Here is a 22995-nt window from a genome sequence, read left to right on the forward strand (position 1 = left end):
AACCAAACTAGACTGTAAGTTCCTTGGGGATAAGGATCCACTTCCTAGGGTTAGTTTTTTAAAAAAAATACAGTATATGGCCCTAACCGGTTTGGCTCAGTGGATAGAGCATCAAGCTGTGAACTAAAGGGTCCCGTGTTCGATTCCAGTCAAGGGCATGTGCCCAGGTTGTGGGCTCAATCCCCAGTAGGGGGCGTGCAGGAGGCAGCCAATCAATGATTCTCTCTCATCATTGATGTTTCTATCTCTCTCTCCCTTTCCCTTCCTCTCTGAAATCAATAAAAATATATTTTTTTAAAAATACAGTTTATAGCATATTCCTCTCACTGCTCCAATCCCTATTCAAACTTTCAAAACATCACCATAGATTAGAAGTCTTCTGGTATGGTCAAACCAGGTCATTTTACAGGAAAGGAAACTGAGGTCCTGAAAAGTGACATGATTTGGTCAAAGTCATCTCTGTGATTATAGCTGAGTTTGTGTCAAATAACAAATGAGCCATTTACATCTGGTTTATCATTTCTATAGGATGGGTGACCTGGAAGGTTTAAGTCCCAAGTTCATCATTCCCAAAGTGGTATGAGATGTCATGTAAGTGAATAAGTAGATATCCCATGAGAATACATGTAAGAGTCCCACAGGCCACTCCTGGACAATAGCTCTGGAACGCGTGCGTGGAGGACAACGCTGTACAACCAGAAACACTAATTCCAGCCACTGGGAGGGGCACCGCCCAGCCCCTTCCCTTCTTGCATTTAATACCGTTGCCCTCCACCATTCCTAAAGAAATTAAAGCTCATTTCTCTTGAGAGTTTCACAGGAATGAAATACTAGTAACTAGAGACACCTTAAAAGCTAGCAAAACCACATTTCAGATCATTGTTCTAAGATTATCTTCTCTAATAAAATGGTAATATGCAAATTAACCATCACTCCGCTACATAAGCCACGCCCACCAGCCAAGCCACGCCCACCAGCCAATCAGGGCGAGTATGCAAATTAACCCAAACCAAGATGGCTACAGCCACAGAGAGCAAGGTTTCCCAGGTAACAGAGCAAGCCAAGCTTTCCATAGCCGTTGCAGGCCTAAGCCTCCACTCAAGCTACAAAGTTTCAATTATAGAAGGTAAACAAATTCAAACAAATGGCAACAGAATGGAGCTTGAGAGAGCAGGCCAGGGTTGCCGGCGGCAACAGGGGAAGCAAAGCTTTAAAGCACACCCTGGCCGGGCCCACCCGCTTAAGGCAACAAAGTTTCAACTGTAGAAGGTGAATTAACTGCCACAGAGATGGCTGCAGCCCCGGAGGAGGGAACAGCAGGCTTGGCTCTGCTCCAGGCTACAAAGTTTCAATTGTAGAAGGAAAATAAATCCCAGATACCAGGGCCTCCACTTAGGTTGCCAGGGGGCGTGGCCCGCCTGCAAACCACCACAGGCCCCTCGCTCAGGCCACCCCATGCCCCAAGGGAACCCCACCCTGATCTGGGACACCCTTCAGGGCAAACCAGCTGGCCCCCACCCGTGCACCAGGCCTCTATCTTATCTAATAAAAGAGTAATATACAGATTGATCATCACTGCAACACACAATATAGCTGCCCCCATGTGGTCAAAGATCCTGCCCCCATGTGGACACAAGATGGTCACTACAAGATGGCCAGCAGGGGAGGGCAGTTGGGAGGCACCCGGCCTGCAAGGGAGGGCAGTTGAAAGGGACCAGGCTTGCAAGGAAGGGCAATTGGAGGTGATCAACCCTGCAGGAGAGGGCAGTTAGGGGTGACCAGGCTGGCAGAGGAGGGAAGTTGGGGGCAAACAGGCTGGCAGGGGAGCAGTTAAGCATCAACCAGGCTGGCAGCGGAGTGGTTAGGGGGTGATCAGGCTGGCAGGCAGAAGCGGTTAGGGGCAATCAGGAAGGCAGGCAGGCAAGCAGTTGGGAGCCAGCAGTCCTGGATTGTGAGAGGGATGTCCGACTGCCCGTTTAGGCCCGATCCCACCAGGATCGGGCCTAAACGGGCAGTCGGACATCCCTCCAGGAGTCCCAGATTGGAGAGGGTACAGACTGGGTTGAGGGACAACCCCCCGCCGTGCACGAATTTCGTGCACCGGGCTTCTAGTATATATATATATATATATATATATATATATATATATATATATATATATATATTTTTTTTTTTTAAGTAAGTCTTTCCCATAGGAAAATTTTTCAGATTTATCTCAGGAAGACTTTTGCATTGTGTTAAAATGTACTGCTGTCCTCCACCTGAAGTGAAGTCATTAAAATGCAATTCAAATCCGGAAAGGTTCCCCTTCCAGCTGAAATTACACCCCAGGGACGTAAGCATATTTCTAGACCAGAAACTGGCAAATATCTTTCACCCAATAATATAGAGACACTGTGCAAATCAGGACTGGGGGTCCACCTTTATACATTGATCAGAAGTTGATTTACAGCCAGAAAGTCTCAGGTCTGGAATTCACTACCCACAGTCTTGTTCACTTAAATTTCTCACCTCTCCTTACAAACACACACACACACACACACACACACACACACACACACACAAACAAACAACAACAAAAGTTAAAACTTCTATTTCCTTTATAAGAATTCAAGGCCGGAAAAAAAAAAAAATGGGAAAGCATCTGATAAGACCAAAACCTATTATTACTAAAGTATAACAGCTAAGAATTCCTACATGCTAGGAAGTCAGGAACTGAGTGATTCAATTTCATATACTTGCAAACTTAAGCCATTTCATCCTGCTGAAAATATTAGTTACAAAAATATGCTCTTTACTTTTAAGCAAGAGTAACCTGCACCTGCCTTTCTAGGCTATATTAGGAAACAGGGATTAGCATTTTTGCAGGGTGACAGTTCCACAAGCCATCACAACTCCCGGGAGGGGAAGCGGACTCTGCATTTCCCATCAGGTAATACACAGCTGCCTGAAATAGGAGCAACAGGAAGCAACAGGCAGGCCTGCTTCCCCACAGACAGCTGGCGCATGGCAGCATGGCTCAAGCCGCCAGGGGCTGGGGAACGTGCTCACAGACAAGCTTCTGAAAGGCAGAGTAGCTGCATCTCCTCTCCAGACCCAAGTCCCAAGTTCCAGAACAAGACCATACCAAGCAGGGCTGGAAAGGCCAAGAATCAGAGAACTTCAGAAGCAATAGGAACCTAAAAAGCCACCAGCCTTGCCTCCTTGTCTCCTTTCTAGATAATGAAATTAAGAACTCAGCCAAAGGCACACCGGAGGTTTATAAACTTTTCCCTCCCCATAATTTTGAAAGTTCAAGCTCAGGCTTTGGGTGATTACCTTGGGGGCTGGTTTTGCCACGTTTTAGATGACCTTGAGCCCATTATTTAATCTTGATTTCCTCATCTATAAAACATGAAAAACAAAAGCAGCTGCCAATTATTGACAAGGAAGCCGAGAATACACGATGGCAAAGGAGAGCCTCTTCTACAAATGGTGATGGGAAACCGCATGTCCACACGCAAAAGAATGAAGTTGGACCCTTACCTTACAACATACACAAAAAAATAACCCAAATCGGATTAAAGTCCTAAATGTAAGTCCTAAAACTATTAAACTCCTGAAAGAAAACATAGGGAAAAAGGCTTCTCTACATTGGATTTGGTGATCATTTCTTGGATATAACTGAAAAGCAAAGGCAACAAAATTACAAATCGGCAGTAAGACAACACCAAGGTTAAAAATTTCTGCACATCGAAGGAAACAATCAACAGTGGGAAGACAACACACAGGATGGGAGAAAATAATTGCAAATCATATATTTAACATATCAACTATAACTTTAAAACACATTTTAAATAAAAAATGGCAAAAGGGAGAGAACCAAGATGGTGGCGTAGGTAGACACCGGTACTCACCACCTCCCACAACCACATCAACATTACAACTAAAATACAGAACAATCATCTTTCAGGACCACCTGAAATCTGGCTGAATGGAAATCCTACAGCTAGAGAAGTAAAAATGTACATTGAGACTAGTAGGAGGGGCAGAGGCCCAGAACAGGCTGGTCTGACACTCACCTGTGGCGTTTTTTTTTAATCGTGCGGGATATCTAGGCTGCAGAGCCCCGCTGTGAGAAGTAAGGGGTCCCAGCCCCACACCAAACCCCCAGGGTTCCAGAGCTGGGAAGCAAAGTCCCCATAACCTCGGTCTGTAAACACCAGCAGGGATGGCGGCTGAGTGACACAGGGGCTGCCGGAGACCCAGGTGTTCATTTTAAAGGGCCAGCTCATGAACTTACTAGGACTCGGCCCCTCTGAGCTCCAGCACCGGGCGGCTTTGGGGGACCCAGATACATACCGGGAGGAAACGGACTGCCTGACATCGGGGCAGGAACTCAGGGTGGCTTTCTCCCAGACTGAGATGCAAGGGTCATTGTTCCAATGCTGGGACCTCCACCCATGGCAGAGCTGACTGGCAGCCACATTTGAGCTTCCATCAGCTAAGCCAGTGGTCGGCAAATCGCGGCTCGCGAGCCACATGCGGCTCTCTGGCCCCTTGAGTGTGGCTCTTCCACAAAATACCACGTGCGGGCGCGCACGCACATACAGTGCGATTGAAACTTCGTGGCCCGTGCGCAGAAGTCGGTTTTCGGCCTGGGCGAGTCTATTTTGAAGAAGTGGCTCTAACGCCGAGCCACACTCAAGGGGCCAAAGGGCCGCATGTGGCTCGAGAGCCGCGGTTTGGCGACCACTGAGCTAAGCCCACACTGTTTGCTCCACCCTGGTGATTCCCTGAGACCACATCCTATCCAATTTGCAGCTCCACCCAAGCTGTTTGCAGCAGCTTTTGCATATGAATGGCCTGCTCAGGCTTCAGACTTTAAAATCTTTCAAACAAGCAGCAGCTGGCACCAGTAGGCCCCAAACCTATCAAAAAGTGGCCCAAGACCCAGCACTAGCACCAGCCTGCCTTACTTCACAGCGGGGTCTCGCCTGGGTACTTCCTAACCTAACCCAATACAAATTGCAGCCACCTGCAGATCTCTCCGTAGCTCCTGCCAGGTGGCCCCAGGCAGTGGCTGGTTTACACCTTCCAGAGGCCCCAGATCCAGCGCACCCAGTGGACAGCTTCAGACCACACCAGATTATAACTCTCCACATCCACAAGTGACACACTCAAGTGGCAGACCCAGGGAGCACCGAAGCCCCACTGAATTCTTCATCTCAATGTTGTCTTTTATTAAAGCCATCACCACTAAAACAGAGCTCAGATATATGGTTAAATGATATACCATTCCCTCTATTTATTTTTTTTCCTCAATATACTCTATCGATTTTTTACAGAGAGGAAGGGAGAGGGATAGAGAGCTAGAAACATCGATGAGAGAGAAACACCGACCAGCTGCCTCCTGCACACCCCCCACCGGGGACGTGCCCGCAACCAATGCACATGCCCTTGACCGGAATCGAACCCGGGACCCCCCAGTCCACAGACCGACGCTCTATCCACTGAGCCAAACCGCTCTCATCTACCATTCCCTTTAGTACATACGTGTACACACACACACACACACACACACACACACACTATTCCCAACTCTAATAATATGGTCTAGAAATCTCTATGGTTAGAAACCTTTTTAAGGTTTGGGAACTGAAGTCACAATAAAAACCATAAAACTCTTCATATTTTCATATAATTTAGTTACCATGGAATCTACTGAGCCATGATGTAGTGATGAGTAATGCACAATTAACTTGTATTTCCTACCCTTGGTTTGCTAGAAGGCCCTCCTATCTACAAAGACATGTTTTTCCTGGATCTTCTCCATCCAAATATTCAATGGTTTCTGATTCTTTGACCTAGAGATTTATATTTCCAGTTCCAAGATATAAGAAACACAAGATAACAGAGTAGTTTAAATGCTTAAGATGAAAAATGTTTAGAGCATCAGTATGGACCATTTTTTTGTAGGGTAAATTCTTGTTGTGGGCCTGTTCTGTGCCCTGTCAGATGTTTACAGCAACACTAGCAGAACACCACTAAATGCCAATAGGTGCCCTCCAAGTTGTGACAATCAAAACCGATTTCAGACATTACCAAGTGTGTCCCCTGGGGGTGGGGGGAGTCACCCTAGGTGAGAACCACTGTTTAGAATGACCACCAGCCCATGAAGTTTTCCATAGGGAACTGAGATTCAGAACACGTGACACCCGAGCCCTGTAAATGGCTTAGGCCAGTGGTCGGCAAACTCATCAGTCAACAGAGCCAAATATCAACAGTACAACGATTGAAATTTCTTTTGAGAGCTAAATGTTTTAAACTTAAACTTCTTCTAACGCCACTTCTTCAAAATAGACGCGCCCAGGCCGTGGTATTTTGTGGAAGAGCCACACTCAAGGGGCCAAAGAGCCGCAAGTGGCTCGCGAGCCGCAGTTTGCCAACCGCGGGCTTAGGAAGAGGAGAACCAGGCAGCTGTGGGACCTCTCTCTCCTCTCCCAGGAGATGGATAAAGCAGGGTGAGCACACTTTCCCCTGCAGGAGCTCCCAACAGAGCAGAGCACGGCCTTTCTGAACACGGTCTGCGTTTCTGAACGTTCCAGTCTCTTTCCCCCAAAAAGACACAATTGGGTAATACAAATGGCCAGGCATGTTTCTCCACCTTCATTTGTCTCTGAAGGCTTCCTTCCTAAAACACCTACTCTACAACTTACTTTGCCTCCATTTCTCTTTTCCACAATCCCTATTCCTTCTTAAAATTATGCCCAGAAGGCCTACCTTGCAATTCCCTTACACTTGAAGAAAAAAGTCTCCTAGTGGATGTACAGACCCACCCCAACCAGCACAGGCTGGAATGCTGCAGAGGCTGGGAGAAGTGACTGCCATCAAGGCCTTGGAGTTTTCAAATTTCCATTTATGTGGTAATGCTTTTTTTTAATGCAGACTGGTTTATGATCTATAAATCAGTTCAGACACAAACCAAGCTGACTGTATGACTCGGGCAAATCCTGTAATGTGTTTTTTACCGTCACATCCATTTTTAAGTGTGCAGTTTGATCATGTTAGGAATAGTCACATTGTTGTGCAACAGACCTCCACAACTTTTCATCATACAAACTGAAACTCTGTACCCAATAAACACGGACTCCCCATGGCCCTGCTCCCACCAGCAACCACTATTCTGTTTCTATTTCTATGAATTTGACTACTCTAAGTACCTCATATAAGTGCAAGTATATAGTATCTTTCCTTTTGTGACTGTTCCCTTTCACTTAGGTTCATCCACATTGTGGATGAGTTAAAATTTCCTTCCTTCTTAGGGCTGAATAACACCCCATTATATTTTATCTACTACATTGTTTTATCCATTCAGCCATCGACGGACACGTGGATTGCTTCCACTTCTTGGCTATTGTGAATAATGCTGCTCGGAACATGGTGTGCAAATATCTCTTGGAGACCCTGCCTTCAAATCTTTTGGATGTATACCCAGAAGCATGATGGCTGGGTCATGTGATGATTCTATTTGTAATTGATTGAAGGACTGCCATACTGTGTCCCATAGCGCAAATCCTTTACCTTTTTGCAGTCTGGGTTTCCTCGTGTGTCAAATGATCATTTTTCAAATGGGGCTGAATGGGACGAACTCTAGGACACACATTGGCTAGAGTCTGTTCCTGCCGGAGAGAACTCAGCCCCTCTTCTGTCTGATCACCTGCAAAGGGAAAACTGATCCCCGGTCTCCAAATCATTTCTAATTCGCTCAGCTCTTACATTGCCTGTCACCAAACTCCCAATTTACTGCAGAAACTTCTAGATGGTTTAAAAAGAAAAAAGCAAAGCCAAGGCCATGGGTTTGTCTGCTTTTCTTTCAGCAAGGGCCTTACAAGGTGAGCTCACAGGCTTATCTCTGACTGCAGAGTTGCACCGAATGAGAGAGAGACCCTTCAGCACGGAGCCTGCAGGGTGGTGGGCGGAATAAAGAAAGTGGTGCTTCCTTAGGTCAATGTCAAAATGAACATCATTTGTCCGAGGCCACTCTCTCTCACTGACCTCACACAACTGTGGAATTCAAAAGAGTAGCCCCAGGTTACAAAACACCCCAAATGGACATCTTGCTTCTGCAGATGCAGTCAGAGACAGTGGGGTTCTTCCTGATGAAGTAAAACTTCGATCAAAAGCTGGTTTTGCCAACTGTGGCTCCCACCCCAGCCCAGAGAGAGACACCCCACCTGTCCACAGAGGCAAGGATCTGTGGCCTTTAGACTCTTGCTGCTCCAAACGTGGCCCGTGGACCAGCAACACGGGCCTCACCTGGGAGTTTTATAAAAACGCAGAATTCCAGACCCCACCCCCGAGTGACAGAAGCAGAATCTCCGCTTTGAAAAGACACCCTGGGGATTCACCCACACGTTTCAAGTTTCAGAAGCACAGTTTTGAACCACTTAAATAACAGAACTCAAAAGCATATGGGAAATGCTACCAACAGGCTGGCTGTTCGCTGTTATTTGCAGGTGGGCTGAACACACCGATGTGCACCCCACTTTCGTTTCCACAATGAAGCGTAAACCCTTTTCTCCAGTTAGAATTTGGAGTTTGTTTCTCAGCATCTTGAGCCAACTAGTTTGTCTTACAGGCGGAAGTGGGCCCCAGGCAGCTGCTGTCAATTCCGTAGCTGCTAAGGGTCCAGAAGCCCTGCCCACCTGACACACATTAACTGTCCCAGGCGTCTGTAAAACACTACATCCTAACACGAAGCTGCGCCCCCTGCCCTGCATCCACCCCACTTTTCCCCACGTGTCCGGGTCATCTCCCCAAATCCCTCCAGCGCCATTCTCCCTCAGGAGTGCTTTCAGTGGAGATTATTTTGTGTGCTTATTCACGATTTGTACCGAGCCTACTTCCCAGAAGGATTTTTTTGTTGTTCATCCTCACCCAAGGATATTTTTTCCATGGATTTTTAGAAAGAGTGAGAAGGAGGAAGAGAGGGAGGGAATGAGGGAGGGAGGGAGGGAGGGAGGGAGAGAGAGAGAGAGAGAGAGAGAGAGAGAGAGAGAGAGAGAGAGATATCTTTGGATTGGTTGCATGCACCAAAACCTGCAACCCAGGTACATGCCCTTGACCGTGAATCGAACCCACAACCATTCGACCCTTCAGTGTGTGAGCTGATGCTCTACCCCTAAGCAGCCCTGGCCATGGCCCAAAAGGATTTTATGTGGCTTGTAAAGATAAACACATTATTTAAAGACAAGCAAAAGTAAAGCAGATTTAAAAACAGTCATAAGTCTTAGGGAATAGTGTACGTGTGTGCCCGCTCTTCCTGTTTCCGGGCTCCCCGCCCCACCCCCATGCTGTTCCCGCCCAGAGAGGAGAAGAGGGTTCAGGTAATCGATGGATTTGAGAATAAACGGGGATGCTCAGCTCAACTCCCTCCTCCTTCCTGCCTCCTGGAAGGGAGCATGCACGTGGGAGTAAAAATCCGGCCCTGCTCCTTCTTGGCATGCGTCTCACCTGGGCACCCGGCCCACGTGGGAGACCCCCAGCTGCCAGCCTGGGGAGGTGCAGTGTTTCCTGTGGCTGGATGGCTCAGTCCCTTTAATGCTGGGATTAGCAGAAAGTGCATTGCACAAAGATATGCGCTATACTCCTCAACTCAGAACTCAAGTGAGGGGGAAGGGTGCTCTTTATTGGATCCTTTAAAAATCCCCACAAAAAGATCAGGAAAACTAATGCTCCCAGCCACTTAGAATAGGTTATTAATACTGATTGGGGGCGGACGGGGGGGGGGAGGCCTGAATTTTCTGACTATTGAAGCAAAAGAGAAAACATGACCAGTGTGCAGATACAACTAGAGGCCACTCAGTGGTCTTTCACCTCCCTCACCTCCCTTGCCTTCCTTTGCCATACAGACTGGAAAATCTAAAACTTGCCTTCCCCCAAATCACCTCAGCCAGAAAAGGCCAGGGGACTCCATGCTGGCCCATGGGACATCCTTGAGAGTCAGCGGGCACAGTGGTGAAACCGGGGACACCACAGAGCCCCTCAAATTTCAAAAGAGCTTTTGTTGTGTTACATGAGACACAAACACACATTACATAAATGTTCACACATTAAGGAAAGGTCGTCGTCAATGGTTGGCATGCAGAAAGCTCTGGTGACAAGACTTTGGGTTCTCAGAAAGTTCGACCAGTCAGAATATAATGTTGCTGCAACACTGATTCAGATTTCCCTGTACAATGATTCTAACGGGTGATTTCCTACACAGTGTTTCTTGCCTTTTTCCAATTATAAAAAGACTAGTAGCCCTGCGCACGAATTGGTGCACCAGTAGCTCTGTGCGGGGCCTGGCCACTCTGCGCCCGCTGTCCAAAGGCTCTCCGCAGCCCAGAAGCCCATCCGCAGCCGGGCGCGGAATGCTTGCCTCATCGCCGGGGCGACAAAGCAAGCATTCTGCCAGGCCGCTCATGCTGCCCGCTCTCAGTGGCTGCCCCCACGGGAGTGGGGGACTCTGGCGGGGCTGAGAGGACTGGGTGCCGCCATCTTATGGCTATGGGCGCCGCCATATTTGTGATGGAGTGATGGTTAATTTGCATATTATCATTTTATTAGATAGGACATGCGACCTGGCCTGTGTGGCTCAGTGGTTGAGCGCCGACCTGTAGACCAGGAGGTTATGGTTCGATTCCCAGTCAGGGCACATGCCTGGGTTGCAAGCTTGATCTCCAGTGGGGGCATGCAGGAGGCAGACGATCAATGATTCTCTCTCATCACTGATGCTTCTGTCTCTCTCTTTCCCACTTCTTCCCTCTCTGACATCAATAATAAAAATATTTATTTTTAAAAAATAGAATCAATCGCCCTAGCTGGTTTGGCTCAGTGGCTAGAGCTTTGGCCTGCAGACTGAAGGGTCCCAGGTTCTATTCCGGTCAAGGGCATATGCCCGGGTTGCGGGCTCAATCCCCAGTAGGGGACATGCAGGAGACAGCCAATCAATGATTCTCATCATTGATGTTTCTATCTCTCTCCCTCTCCCTTCCTCTCTGAAATCAATAAAAATATATTAAAAAAGAAAAGACTGACAAAAAGGTTAAGAAAGGAGTAGGTAGTTAAAAGGGTAATCTAAGAAGAATAGTTTTGTAAAAAGTACCAAAGATATTTAACCAGTTGTTTATTAAGAAAAAAATCCATATCATACTAGGTTAACACTGCTCATGTTCTAAGAATATAGTAATCCCTCTTATTTCAATTGGTACAGAAGCAACCAATAAAGCCTCCTTTTAAAAAGGTTTCGAGAAGGATCTTGTTTTAATGACTTCAGGCCATTCTGAGAACTCTGCTGCACACGGCCCGGCCTTTGCTGTCAGTTAGCTCTCAGAGCCTCTTGCCAAAGGACATGCAGCGTGGAGGGAAGCTGAAGGGCTCTGGGGTTAGTTAGACAGGCCTGGGTTTGAAGCCCTGAAGCAACCCCTAAAACTCTCGCAGCCTCAGTTTCCTCATCCACAACATAGGGAAATCAACTTCCGTGTCATAAGGTCGTTGGGAACATTAAATAAAACAATCTGTGGAAGAGTCCTGATGCTCAAACCACCGGAGCATTCACTGAGATCCGTTTAACGTGAAGCAGAATTCTCATGGGTTCCCTAAGGCATTCATCAAACTTTTTTCCAAAAAAAAATCAGTAGTCAATAGCTAAAAGAAGAGAAGGAGAAAGAGGGCGAGGAGGAGGAGCAGAAGGTGGAGAAGGAGAAGGAGAATGAGGAGGAGGAAAGGAAAAGGAGGAGGAGAAGAATGAGAGGAAGGGGAGGGGGGAAGCCAACACCATTTGTGTAACCTCCCTCCCCTTGCACGTGTCACTTCACACCCCTACCTTGCATTGTCAATATTTCTTCGTTACACCGAAAGCTCGTCAGATGTTGAAACTATGCCTCATTTTTGCTCTTCCCATTAAGTAGCAGAGTGCCCAGCACAGAACAAGGACTCAATACGTGCTTGCTGTCTTTCTCCTTGGTGGAGAGTTAAAAATTAAATTTCTGGGCTCTTACTAGTAGATGTTTATTGTGTAGGGCTCTGCTGTGTTTTTGATGAAATTTGTGTCACTGGTACCCAGAAGTGGGATGGAAGGAAGATCCAAGTTTTCAAAGTAAATAGAAGCAAAGATCAGTGAGAATATGGAGATAGGTACACAGAGTCAAGGTATCACTCTTACTTATTTCAGAGGGAGAAAATGTATATTTACGACAGAAAGACCTGTCAATCACCCACTCAATCAAGTGATTAAACTCAGCATCACCAATGAATGCCAGGTGCAAATAATATAAAACACAGAACTGGCCATGAAGTAGTTTGACCAAAAATGTTTTGTCTGAGTCTAATCACACCTTTAGACTGAACTTCCAGCACACAAGAAATATATGGAGTGGAGGAACCAGGTGAGTGACACCATGATTTACTCAGGTAAATCTAAAATGTGGGACATTCCACAAGTCAACTAGCCTTGTCCCTTCAAAAACCTGTGGGCTGGAAAAAGAAAAATGTTGAGGCACTCCCTGTTCTAGATTACAAAATGCTAATGGGCCAAGTGCAATGTACGAGTGAACTTGATTGGCTCCTGGTTTGAGGACATTTGAATATGGAGTGGATATCTATAATAATAAAAGCATAATATGCTAATTAGACGGGACAGCTGAACAACCTTCTGGACAACCTTCCAGACGAAGCCGGGGCTTCGAGGGCCGAGTCCCTTTTGCATGAATTTTGTGCATCAGGCCTCTAGTATGAGTATATTGGGGAATGATTAGTAACTTTCTTAGGATGTTAAAACTCCTGCAGATATATGAAAGAAAGTCCTTATTTCGTTTTGTATGCTTGAAAACTTATCATAATAAATGTTAGAAAACTTGCAGGCAAAGCAACAAGCAAGCTAATTCCTCTCTGTCCTAAATAGAAATTTCTTTCTCTTGCATTTAATACCAAAAATAAATTAGAAAACTCCTGTGTTAGTGAATTTGGGCCAGTTACTCTAAATGGTTCAGACACCCTCTATAACAGAGTCTGGGGACAGCAGTTTTACTGTGGAAAAAGCATAGCCCTCTTAACTGGGTATCATTTTCATTGTCCTTTGAAACCTTATTATCCCCACACCAAGGATCCTATCAGTACATAGCTGATAAGTTGTTGGATGTGCCTGGTATTTGCTTATTTACCTTTTTTTTTTTTAATAAAGTAAAATCATTTCTCTTCTTTTAGTTGGACTCCAGTAGAGAAACACAGAAAAACAAATATCATAGCCAGCACAGCTGCTATTCATCCTTCCCAAGGCTTCAAATCCATCACCTAGGAGTCCAGTTTTGAAGGGGCAGCTTGTGCAGGAAGGTGCTGCCAATCACACAGATTTCTAGGAACGACATCTTCCAACGGGCCACAGTGGCTGCTTGGCCTCACATGAGAACCCTGTACTCCACCCTAGCTCCCCTGTCCCCAGGAGCTGACTCATGCAAGTCAGCTCACCGAATCCAAGAGCCACTGCTGTTCAGAAAATAATAATGGATTCTACTCCCAAGTTCATGTAACTGAGGGGTCTTCAACCAGCAATGAAAATAGCTTTGGATAAACTTGGGAAGTTGCTTCTACATAAGGACAACCTAGTCATAAGATATCGCTCAAGTTTGTTTGTTTAAGTGAGGCAGGCGAAATGTAAGAAATGCAGGTACGGAGGCAATGAAGGATGTTTTACGTAGTCTGGGTATTTCCTCACCCAAGCTCCTGGGGATGGGAAAGGCAAGCAGCAACTTCACTCCACACACTGGCTACTTCTATTCCTTCTGGAAGCTTTCTAGAAGGACAGCTATTAGAAGGTAAACTTGATAAATTAGAGCTTTTCCAGAGAGAGAGAGAGAGAGAGAGAGAGAGAGAGAGACAGAGAGACAGACAGACAGACTACCTTATAGCCAAAAGTTTGTATTACTTGGGAAAAGAGTATGAAGTGAGAATCTTAAAACTAGTTCAGAGGGCTCTCAACTTTTTGATTCTTTCCCAAACTGAAACGCAATGCTTATAATACATATGTAATACAGTGTCTGTAAATATACACAAAGTCTCCAGGAAAGTGGGAAAGAGAGGGTTTCCTTTTGATTTTGACTCCAGCTTATTTGAGAGGACAGGAAAGTCTTACCTAGGTACAAGGATGCATTCTCCCTCTTGACGTTGTCATCTAAGTAGGTTGGTCCCAGGGTATAAATAGGTGTGGAGCCCATGCCAATGAGGATCTGTGCACAAACGAATAAAGCCACAAAGAGCCAGTGATTCTTCCCTCCCGAGTCCTTCCGGCAGGCGGGAGGCTCCAAGGTCCCGGTGGAGTTGCCATTCTGACACAGGCCTTCGTTGGAAGCCGAGGCGTTCAACTCTTGGATCTGGTAGGGAGGCGAGATGAAGTGAGGTAAAGCGAAGACCACCGCCCCGAGGGCGATGAGAAGGCCACCCACGGCCAGCCACAGCGGCCGCCGACCCCGGCCCCCAAAGTAGCTGACAAACACCACCACCACCAGGCTCCCGATGTCGAAGCAGCTGACCAGCAGCCCGGACTCCGAACTCTTCAGGCTGTAGCGCCTTTCGATGGTGGTGATGACGCTGCTCAGGTACCCGGAGACCATCAAGGACTGGATGAAGGTCAGAAAGCACATGCAAACCAGGAAGCAGCGCGAATCGGTGAGGACCACGTAGAGGCACCTTCTCCCCTGAAGGGTAGCCAGCGTGGACGACACCGACATGGCTTTGCCCATGTCCACCCTGTGGTTGCAGTCCACGAGCCCCGCCATCTCTGCCGAAGTGGACTGGGCGGAGGGGCTGGACGCCAGCCGGCTCAGGCATTGTTTCAACTCCTGGGGGCCCGAAGCATCCGTACAGCCTGGCTTGGCGCCTGCACCACTCGCAGGGCTGAGATCCGGCCGGCAGGAGGCGCTGTTCAGGACGGGTAAACTCTTGGACCTAAAGGTCTCTGGTTCGCGCTTCTGTTGGACAGCTCCCACTGGGGCCGGGGCTTCCGGCTGCTCCCCCGCCTGGGGCTGCAGCCCGGTGCTCGCCTCCATGGCTCTCAGAGTTTAGATTCGATCGCTGATTGCATTCAAGGACTCCCGCGCTTTTCATCCACCGGCAGGAGGGCCCGAAGCTGGGCCCACGCAGTCGTGCCCTCCACGGACAGGGGCTGGGGGATCCAGAGCTGCGCAGCAGGGCATCCTCACCAGCAGGGAGGTGCCCAGGGCATCCTGAACGCAGACGCAACCCCGAAGAAGCTTCGCAGCCGCGCGCCCCAGGGGGCAGGGGTCCTCGCGGTCCTGCGCTGAGCTCGGCTCCGGGTCCACCTCGGGGTGGTAGCTCGCAGAAGGAGCCTCGGACGTCCTGGGCGCATCCCCTCCGCCGCCGCCGCCGCCTCTCGGCCCGCCTCCCGGAGCGAGAACGCCCGCCCGGTACCCAGCGTGGGGATGCTCAGCGCTGGTGCCTGCGACGCATCCCGCCCAGGGGGCTGGGCCAGAGGCGTGCTGTCCTCTCCACCTCGGCTCGCGACACCCTCGGGAGCAAAGATGCCAACCTGTAAAGCAGGGACAGGGAGGTCAGCAAAGGACGGCTGCGGCTGGGGCTGGCGTTTCGCGCCCCGGGGGCCCGCGCGGAGGAACTCGGGCTGCCCCAGGTGGGACCGGGGGATGAGCTAGGAGCAGAGCCCTGGAGGCGGCGGCCGCGGCGGCAGGAGGCAGCCTCCAGTGCGGGAACAATACACAGCAGGCGGTTGGCGGAGACCCTCCCTCATGGTCTATGGAGGCCCTGCCCCCGCCCCGCCCCTTTGGCCATAAACATTGCATCTGCTTTTATATGTTAATAATCATCAACCTGGCAGCTCTGACTCAGAGGCAGCGTCTTTTATGCGAGTGAACTAATTGCAACCTTTTGGTACTCCTACTCCATTAACTCAAAATAGAAAATGCCCGAAAGAACAAAGAAAAGTTTGTGTGTGTGTGTGTGTGTGTGTGTAACAAACAATGCATTCCCAATTATTTTTTTAAATGGGGGGGGAGGGGAGTGTGTAGAAATGTGTGTACACACTTGTGTGCAGGCACGTGCGCGCGCCTGGATGCGAATCCTTGTCTGCCCCATCTGTTAGAGACGCGCACTCCAAGCCCGAGCAGCCGCAGAAAGGTCAGCGTGCCGGCCTCTGCACTCCCAACACTAAAAATAACCCCCGCGCCAAAGAACTCTTCAATGACAAACACCCGCTCGGAGCGTGTGAGGCCGCGGCCCACACCAAGTCCCAGCGCCCAGTGTCTAGCGAAACCGAAAATTACTTTGCTCTGTGGAGGGGTGGCGGGGCCACAACCAAACAAAGAGACGCGGGCGCCAGGAGCGGTGCTGGCCCGCGGGGGCCCGCCGAGAGGTGCGCCATTCACACCCAGCGCCCTCCCCCAGGGTGGGCCCGGGGTGCGCGCGCGCGGACACGCACGCACACGGTTTGTCTGTGCAGGAGCCCCTCGCGCAAATCCGCACCAGGTTGAATTCAGCGAGAGCTGGAAACAGGTGTGTCCCCGGGGTAAGCCGAAAACAGGTGTGTTCCATTCCATTCCCAGCCCGGGTGGGGGGGGGGGTGGAGGGGGGGGGGGCGCGGGTGTGCACCAGGTGGGAGAGGAGACAGGACTGCGCTGCATTGGGTTTCATTCCGCAGCGCGCTTTTGTGATGCTGCTGCGAAAAGAAAGGAAGACGGGGAATGGAGAGAGGCGGGGAGGCTGGGCTGCAGGGGCGTCGCTCCGGCGTCTCCCTCGGCTCTGCCCGCCAGACCCGCTCCCAGATTCCCCGCCTGCCGGCCGCTCACAGCCCGGACTTCCCCGCCGCCTCCCGGCCTAGGAGCCTTCCTGGGGAACCCCACGGGCGGCCACGCGCCGAGCCGGGGAATCCCGGCGAACACCCTCCCGCACCGGGGGCGCACGGGCCCCTGCCTGGGGGGAGGGGGGCACCCACACCTCCGCGCAGACTCGGGTGGACAGGGAGCTCCCGAGCCGGCGTGGAATCCCAGGGACACCCCCGCGCGCGCGCACACACACACACACACACACAAACGCACAAACACACACAAAGCCCGCGAGGGGCACAGGACCGCCGGAGGCAGCTCGCCGCGCTGCGGGGGCGCACCGGCCGCGGCTACTCACTCGCGAGTCTGTCGGTCAGTCCGGCTGGCTGAGAATGGAGCGGCAGGAGGCGCGCACGGGGCCGGTGCGGGAGCAGCTGGGAGCCGCCTGGGGAGGCAGCATCGGTCCAGCCGCCCAGAAATCAGTGAATAAGGCTGTGACTCAGGCTGAACTCTTCCCCCACGCCTCGCCTGTCACCCAAGCCTCTCTTCCTCCCCAAACAGACACAAGCGCACAGAGACGCTCGGAGAGCGGAGCAGCAGAGGGCGCAGGCGCGCGGCGGCGGCCCAGCCCAGCCCGAAGGCGGCGAGCTTCCCAGCTGCCTGTCACCTGCGCGGCGGGGGCTGGCCGGGAACCCTGCAGCCGCCAGGGAGGTCTTCCAAAAAGTCAGCTGCTGGGGCAGGGAGTCCATGCTGAATAAAGAAAGGATTTCTGTCCGTGGCCACTCACAATGTCTCAGGGACCACAGCAGGTTCTTGGGACCAAAGATGAACAGAATAGGGTCCCTCCACTAAGAAAGCACTGTCTTGTGGACTACCCCTGTAAGCAGGCTAAAACAACGCGGTCAATTCTATCCTAGGTGCCCCTGGAGAACCCAAGATCCATTAGCCTATTAGATCTTCATCTCCAGGCAGGAAAGGCGTGGGCGAAAGCACAGGGGCACTGGGCAGCAAGTGTGTCCGTGGATGCTAAGTTTTCCACGGAGACTTCAGGGATGGGCCAGAGGACTGGACAGGCAGAGAGGCAGCGTAAAAAAGGTCAGCAGGGACTTCAGAGGTTGTGTGCTGTCGGCCCTGAAGGACCAGTGGCACTGTGACTTGCTCACCAGCAAGCAGGTTCTGGCGGTGGTGGGTGAATCGAGGCCACACTGAGAGCGCTGAGACAAGTTAGGAAGCTACCTCTGAGCAGAATGTGCTAAGGCATTCATTACAGGGCGTGTTGAGAGGGGGGAGCTGGCTGAAGGTGCACTGAGAAGGTAGAAGTGGCCAGACTTGGAAACTGAGGTCGTCTGGCGCCTGAGAAAACCGGCCAGGGGAGGGTGTCTCTGGAGTCCCACGCTGGGTGGCTGGGGGGCTGAGGTCCAATGAACACACAGGAGGAGAACCACACTTTGGGAGAAAGATGGCTCTCACTTCAGAGGAGTTGACTTGGACATGCCTTTGGGACAGCCAAGTCTCCAGGCCCCATAAATCACTTGACATATGCCACACAGGAGGTTTGGGCTGGGGACATGGATTAGGAATCAACAGCCCAGAGCTGCCAGGAGGAGAGTGAGGAAGATCATGCAGAAGTCAAGTAGGATGACAGCTGAAAGAGAGCAGGAGCTGTAGCAAGCAGGGGGGCCCTGGTGAACTTTGACACGGGGAGATTGTGGTGACTACGCTGGCCGTCGCTGCCATGCCAAGAGCCACTTCACTGGACATTGTCTCCACGTTACAGATGTGATGTCTCCACGTTACAGACGTGATGAGTGAAGTGCAAAGAGATTGAGTATCTTGGGAAAGGTGCACAGCTAATCTGTAGACGCTATGAACCCATGTGTCCAAAAGTCCAAGCTCTTAAACCTGACCCTACGTTCTCTCCCTTACTGTGGTACAGCAGCTTGGCTTTCCAACGCACCTTATGTGTGTTAACGATCCCACTTTGGTCCAACAACCACCATACCCACAGCTGACCCTTGGCGAACATCCCCTGCCACCGTCCCCTCTTCTGGAGATCGCCATCAAGCCCCACATTACTTCTCCACAAAACGGCAATGTGACTCCAGCAGCCACCCTGCCCAGTGGGCAAGGATTTATGGCACTTCCTGTACCTGAATACTGATCTGCACTTACTCTGGATTCGAACAGGATCGATCTGTCTCCTATTACATCCTCCCAAGCTCTTTGGTGCATTCTCTCATTTCAGCCCCAGCCCAGACATACGGTTGTTCTACAGCAAATTCAATCAGTTGTGGCAGGTGCCCAGCAGAGGGCTTCTGTGCTGAAAGTCAAATAGCCATGTCCCTGGAACACGCTGTGTTTATTCATGGTGGATTACCATGGTTATGCTAGAAACAACTTTAAGAACCGGAAGGTTTTTTTATTGCCACTAATAGAAAGATCATGATTTGTAGATAGACTTTAAAAGGCCCAGTTAGCTGCTACCCACATAGGAAATAAGAAGAAAACATTTAGCAAGAGACACTTCTTACAGAAGAGAAACAGTCCAGAGATGGAAGACGCTGACCATGCCTTGCCATACTAGCAGTCAGCAGATGTGCGTCACTGCAGATTGCCCAGGACCAAACCAGAGAGGGTGGGACCTGCATTACCACCATTTGTCCACCATCCAGAACCGAAATATCATTGCTGTTATGTACACATAAACAACTGTTGGACATAGAAATCGGGACTCAAAAGAACTGTTGGCCCAGAAAGAAACTCACTATAGACTGATTCATTTGCCTCTCAGCATAACCATTATTGCTTGTCTCATTTTCGGTTCCTATAAGTGTATTCCTAGTATCACATGAGCTCACTCATCTAGGGGAAATGATGAACAACATAGACTGAAGAACAAGAACAGCATTGATCAGACTGTCAGACCTCAGAGAGAAGGTAGGGGAGGGTGGGGACAAGGGAGATAGATCAACCAAAGGACTTGTGTGCTTGTGTATGAGCCTAACCAGTGATCACGGACAACAGGGGGATGGGGGCATGAGTGTGGTGGGGGTTTGGGATGGGAATGGGGGGGGGGTTGATGACAAATATGTGATACCTTAATCAATAAAGTAATTTTAAAAAAAAGAGAGAGAGACACTTCTTTGGCTTTCTCTTTCCTAGTTACATGTGACTTTGGAAAGGCCAGGTGAGTCTCCATCAGCCCGAATCTTTGGATTCAGAGAAGGAAATGGACTCACATCACGGGGTTCTGCTACCCCTGTGGTTTATGTCACACGATGTGAGAGAGTGTGGCTGGCTAGAGCAGGACGCCTGCCTTGTGAGGTGTATTGGGAGAAGAATATGACTGAAGATTTCAAATTTCCAGGCTTGCTTATGCTCCTTCCAAGCCATTAGTCAGTCTAAATCACACTTAAATTGCTTCTTTCCAGATCTATAACAGGGTAGCCTTAGGAATTACCCGGGGCATTCTATGGGCTTAAAGTCCAGCTGCTATGGGAAATGGGACAGGGGAGGCAGAGGGAGCCTTTTCTCCACCCCTTCCTTCCTCCTTCAATGGGTTCACTTCAGAGGTGTCCCAGACACACCAGGAGAACCGAGCTTTGGCCCAGGATATTTTCTGGGCTTACAATATGATACACAGCTGCCACTGCTGGACTTGAATTAGGAATCGGTTGTTGGAGAGGAAACAAACTATATCTTTAAGGTAACCTTTTTTTAAATATTGAAATGCAGCTATACTCACAGACCCTGAAGACGTATCCAGATTATTAAGATCTGTGACATATTTAATTTATACCTCTATTCTTGATTTGGAAAAAAAAAAAAGTAGTTTATGGCATGCCTGGTTTCAATTTGCATGTTTTTTTCCTTTTTTAAATTAAATTTTTATTGACATCTAATTGACACATAACATTGTATGAGTTCTAGGTATACAACAGAATTATTTGATCTATGTAGATATTGAGAAATGATCACCATAGTAAGTGTACTTAACACCCATCACCACACATAGCTACAAATTTTTTTCTTGTGATGAGAACTTTTAGGTATCCACTTTCAAATATCCAATACAGTACTGCTAACTATAATAATTGTAAGCTCTTGAACAGCACTTGGTATTTCTCGCTCAGAAGCGGTACAGACCTGGCCCTGGGGTGCCGTGAAGACGGTCACGCCGGCCCTATGGTGTGAGGTCCCTGCGAGGGCTGACAGACTGAGTCAGCTTTAGCACCGCACGTCACACAACCCAAAAAACCCAACCTACTGAGCCACACTGGCCACGGCACCAAGGCCACCTTCGATGCCATTAGACCTACAGCGATCTCACCCCTGACCTCTGGAAAGAGACCGTGTCCACCAAGCCTCCCTCTCAGGAACTCACTGACCATCCTGTAAAGACCCCACCAGAGTTTCTGTTCAGAGGGCCCAGCCTCCAGCTGCGGCCACCAGATACTTTTATGCAAGAAAAATATTAAGTGACTTACGCCTGAAAAATAAAATAAAATTAAAGCAATTTGCATCAAAGTAATGTAACCTATAAGTAAATAATTTAAAAGAAGAGTAAAAGTCAAATAAACCCAATTGGGGGGGGGGGAGTGAAATATATTAAGCTGTCTAAAATAGAAATGTTAATCACAAATCTTAGAATGTCCCTGAGATCTGAAAGCATATAAGAAAACACAGGTCCGGGAGAAAGTGAAAACCCCCTGCCAAACAAGTGGTCCCATTATCAATGTGTCCGGGTTCTCAGCACTCCGGGCTTCTCAAACGGAGGCCCATGTCCCCAGAAGCCCTGGACCACCTGCCAGCAGTAAAGTCACATGATAAACATGAGACATCTTCCTAGAAAGTCACCTTTATTACATTTTGGAAATAAAATGATTAACAGAGACATATTATGGGGTAGAAATAAACACTCAAATATATGTGCTTTTAAATAAAACAGGACCCTTTTAAGAAATGTGGTGTGTGCTTAAGGTTACTTGGGGCCACTGTCATACTAGACTCCCTGGAGTATGTGGCCACTCCCTTCAGTCAGACTACTTTTGTTGAAAAGTTTAAGAAAACCTTTTATCTGATGCTAGTTCTATCCTTAGGAGGTGAGCATTTTCTTTAGAGGGCCTTGGGGGAGGGGGGGGCGGGGGGACCTCAACTGCACAGTTTGGAATTCTCTTAATTTTGTCCACACAACTCTTTTTCAAACAAAATATGCCTGAGGGATTATGCTATCAATCACTCACACTTTAGTACGGATTGCATCATTCATATTTTTTCTCAATATCTGAAACTCACCATGTTTAGAAATTGGAAGGTGGGAGGGGAGGTAATCAGAGCTCTCATAAGAAGAACTGCCAACTGTATTGAGTAATTTGAGGGGACTATTTGCCATGATGTGGCCAAGTGTGGGGAAACCATGAGGGATGTGCTGTACCCTGGAGGGGGCAGCTACACTCCTCCCACACCAGGCCTCAAGGGGCAGGGGAGGGAGCAGTTTTTAAAAGTTGGGCAGAGAGCATCACATGGAGAAAGCCATCGACGGGAGCTGTTGCCTGCAGCAGAGGGACAAGGTCAGCAATGACCATGCAGGGAGGAAACTGGGTGAATAAGCACAGTCTGATCCTCACTCCTCTGACCTCCTGCTGGGTGAAGCCTTTGGAAGCTAAGAGAGCGAGGGAATTGCCCACTGAAGCAATGTGAACAAGTCCCCCACCAGGGCAAAGAACAGACTGTAGAAAGTGGGGAGTGGAGCTGGAGGGAGAAGCAGAGGAAGCCAGCATGGGAGACTGAAGGGAAGCATTGAGCCTGGCTGTGGTGGCTCAGTGGTTAAGTGTCAACCTATGAGCCAGGAGGTCACAGTTTGATTCCTAGTCAGGGCACATGCCCGGGTTGAGGGCTTAATCCCCAGTAGGGGGCATGCAGGAGGCAGCCAATCAATGATTTTCTTTCATCATTGATGTTTCTATCTCTCTCCCTCCCTTCCTCACTGAAATCAATAAAAATGTTTTTTTAAAAGATCAGGGGGGGGGGGGAGCGGGGGCTGGTGGTTTGGCTCAGTGGATAGAGCGTAAGCCTGCAGACCAAAGGGTCCCGGGTTCAATTCCGGTCAAGGGCACGTACTTCCATTGCAGGCTCTTCCCCTGCTCAGGCCCTGGTCAGGGCGCGGTGGGAGGCCACCAGT

At 49.3% G+C, this 22995-nt stretch overlaps 1 protein-coding gene across 2 annotated transcripts in view; it reads right to left on the minus strand.

Moving 5' to 3' along the window:
- The window catches only part of SLCO5A1 (solute carrier organic anion transporter family member 5A1), a gene marked incomplete at its 5' end in the record, with an annotated part of 99727 nt that extends 84659 nt beyond the window's left edge, over nt 1–15068 (minus strand). For both annotated transcript variants that reach the window (XM_079796700.1, XM_079796699.1), the window contains one exon: nt 14156–15068. In XM_079796700.1, the coding sequence (XP_079652826.1) occupies nt 14156–15068 (913 nt within the window). The remainder of the gene's footprint in view (nt 1–14155) is intronic.
- Nucleotides 15069–22995: the final 7927 nt, after the last annotated feature.

This window comes from Cnephaeus nilssonii, assembly GCF_951640355.1.
Source record: "Cnephaeus nilssonii genome assembly, chromosome: 18".
Lineage (NCBI taxonomy): Eukaryota > Metazoa > Chordata > Mammalia > Chiroptera > Vespertilionidae > Cnephaeus > Cnephaeus nilssonii.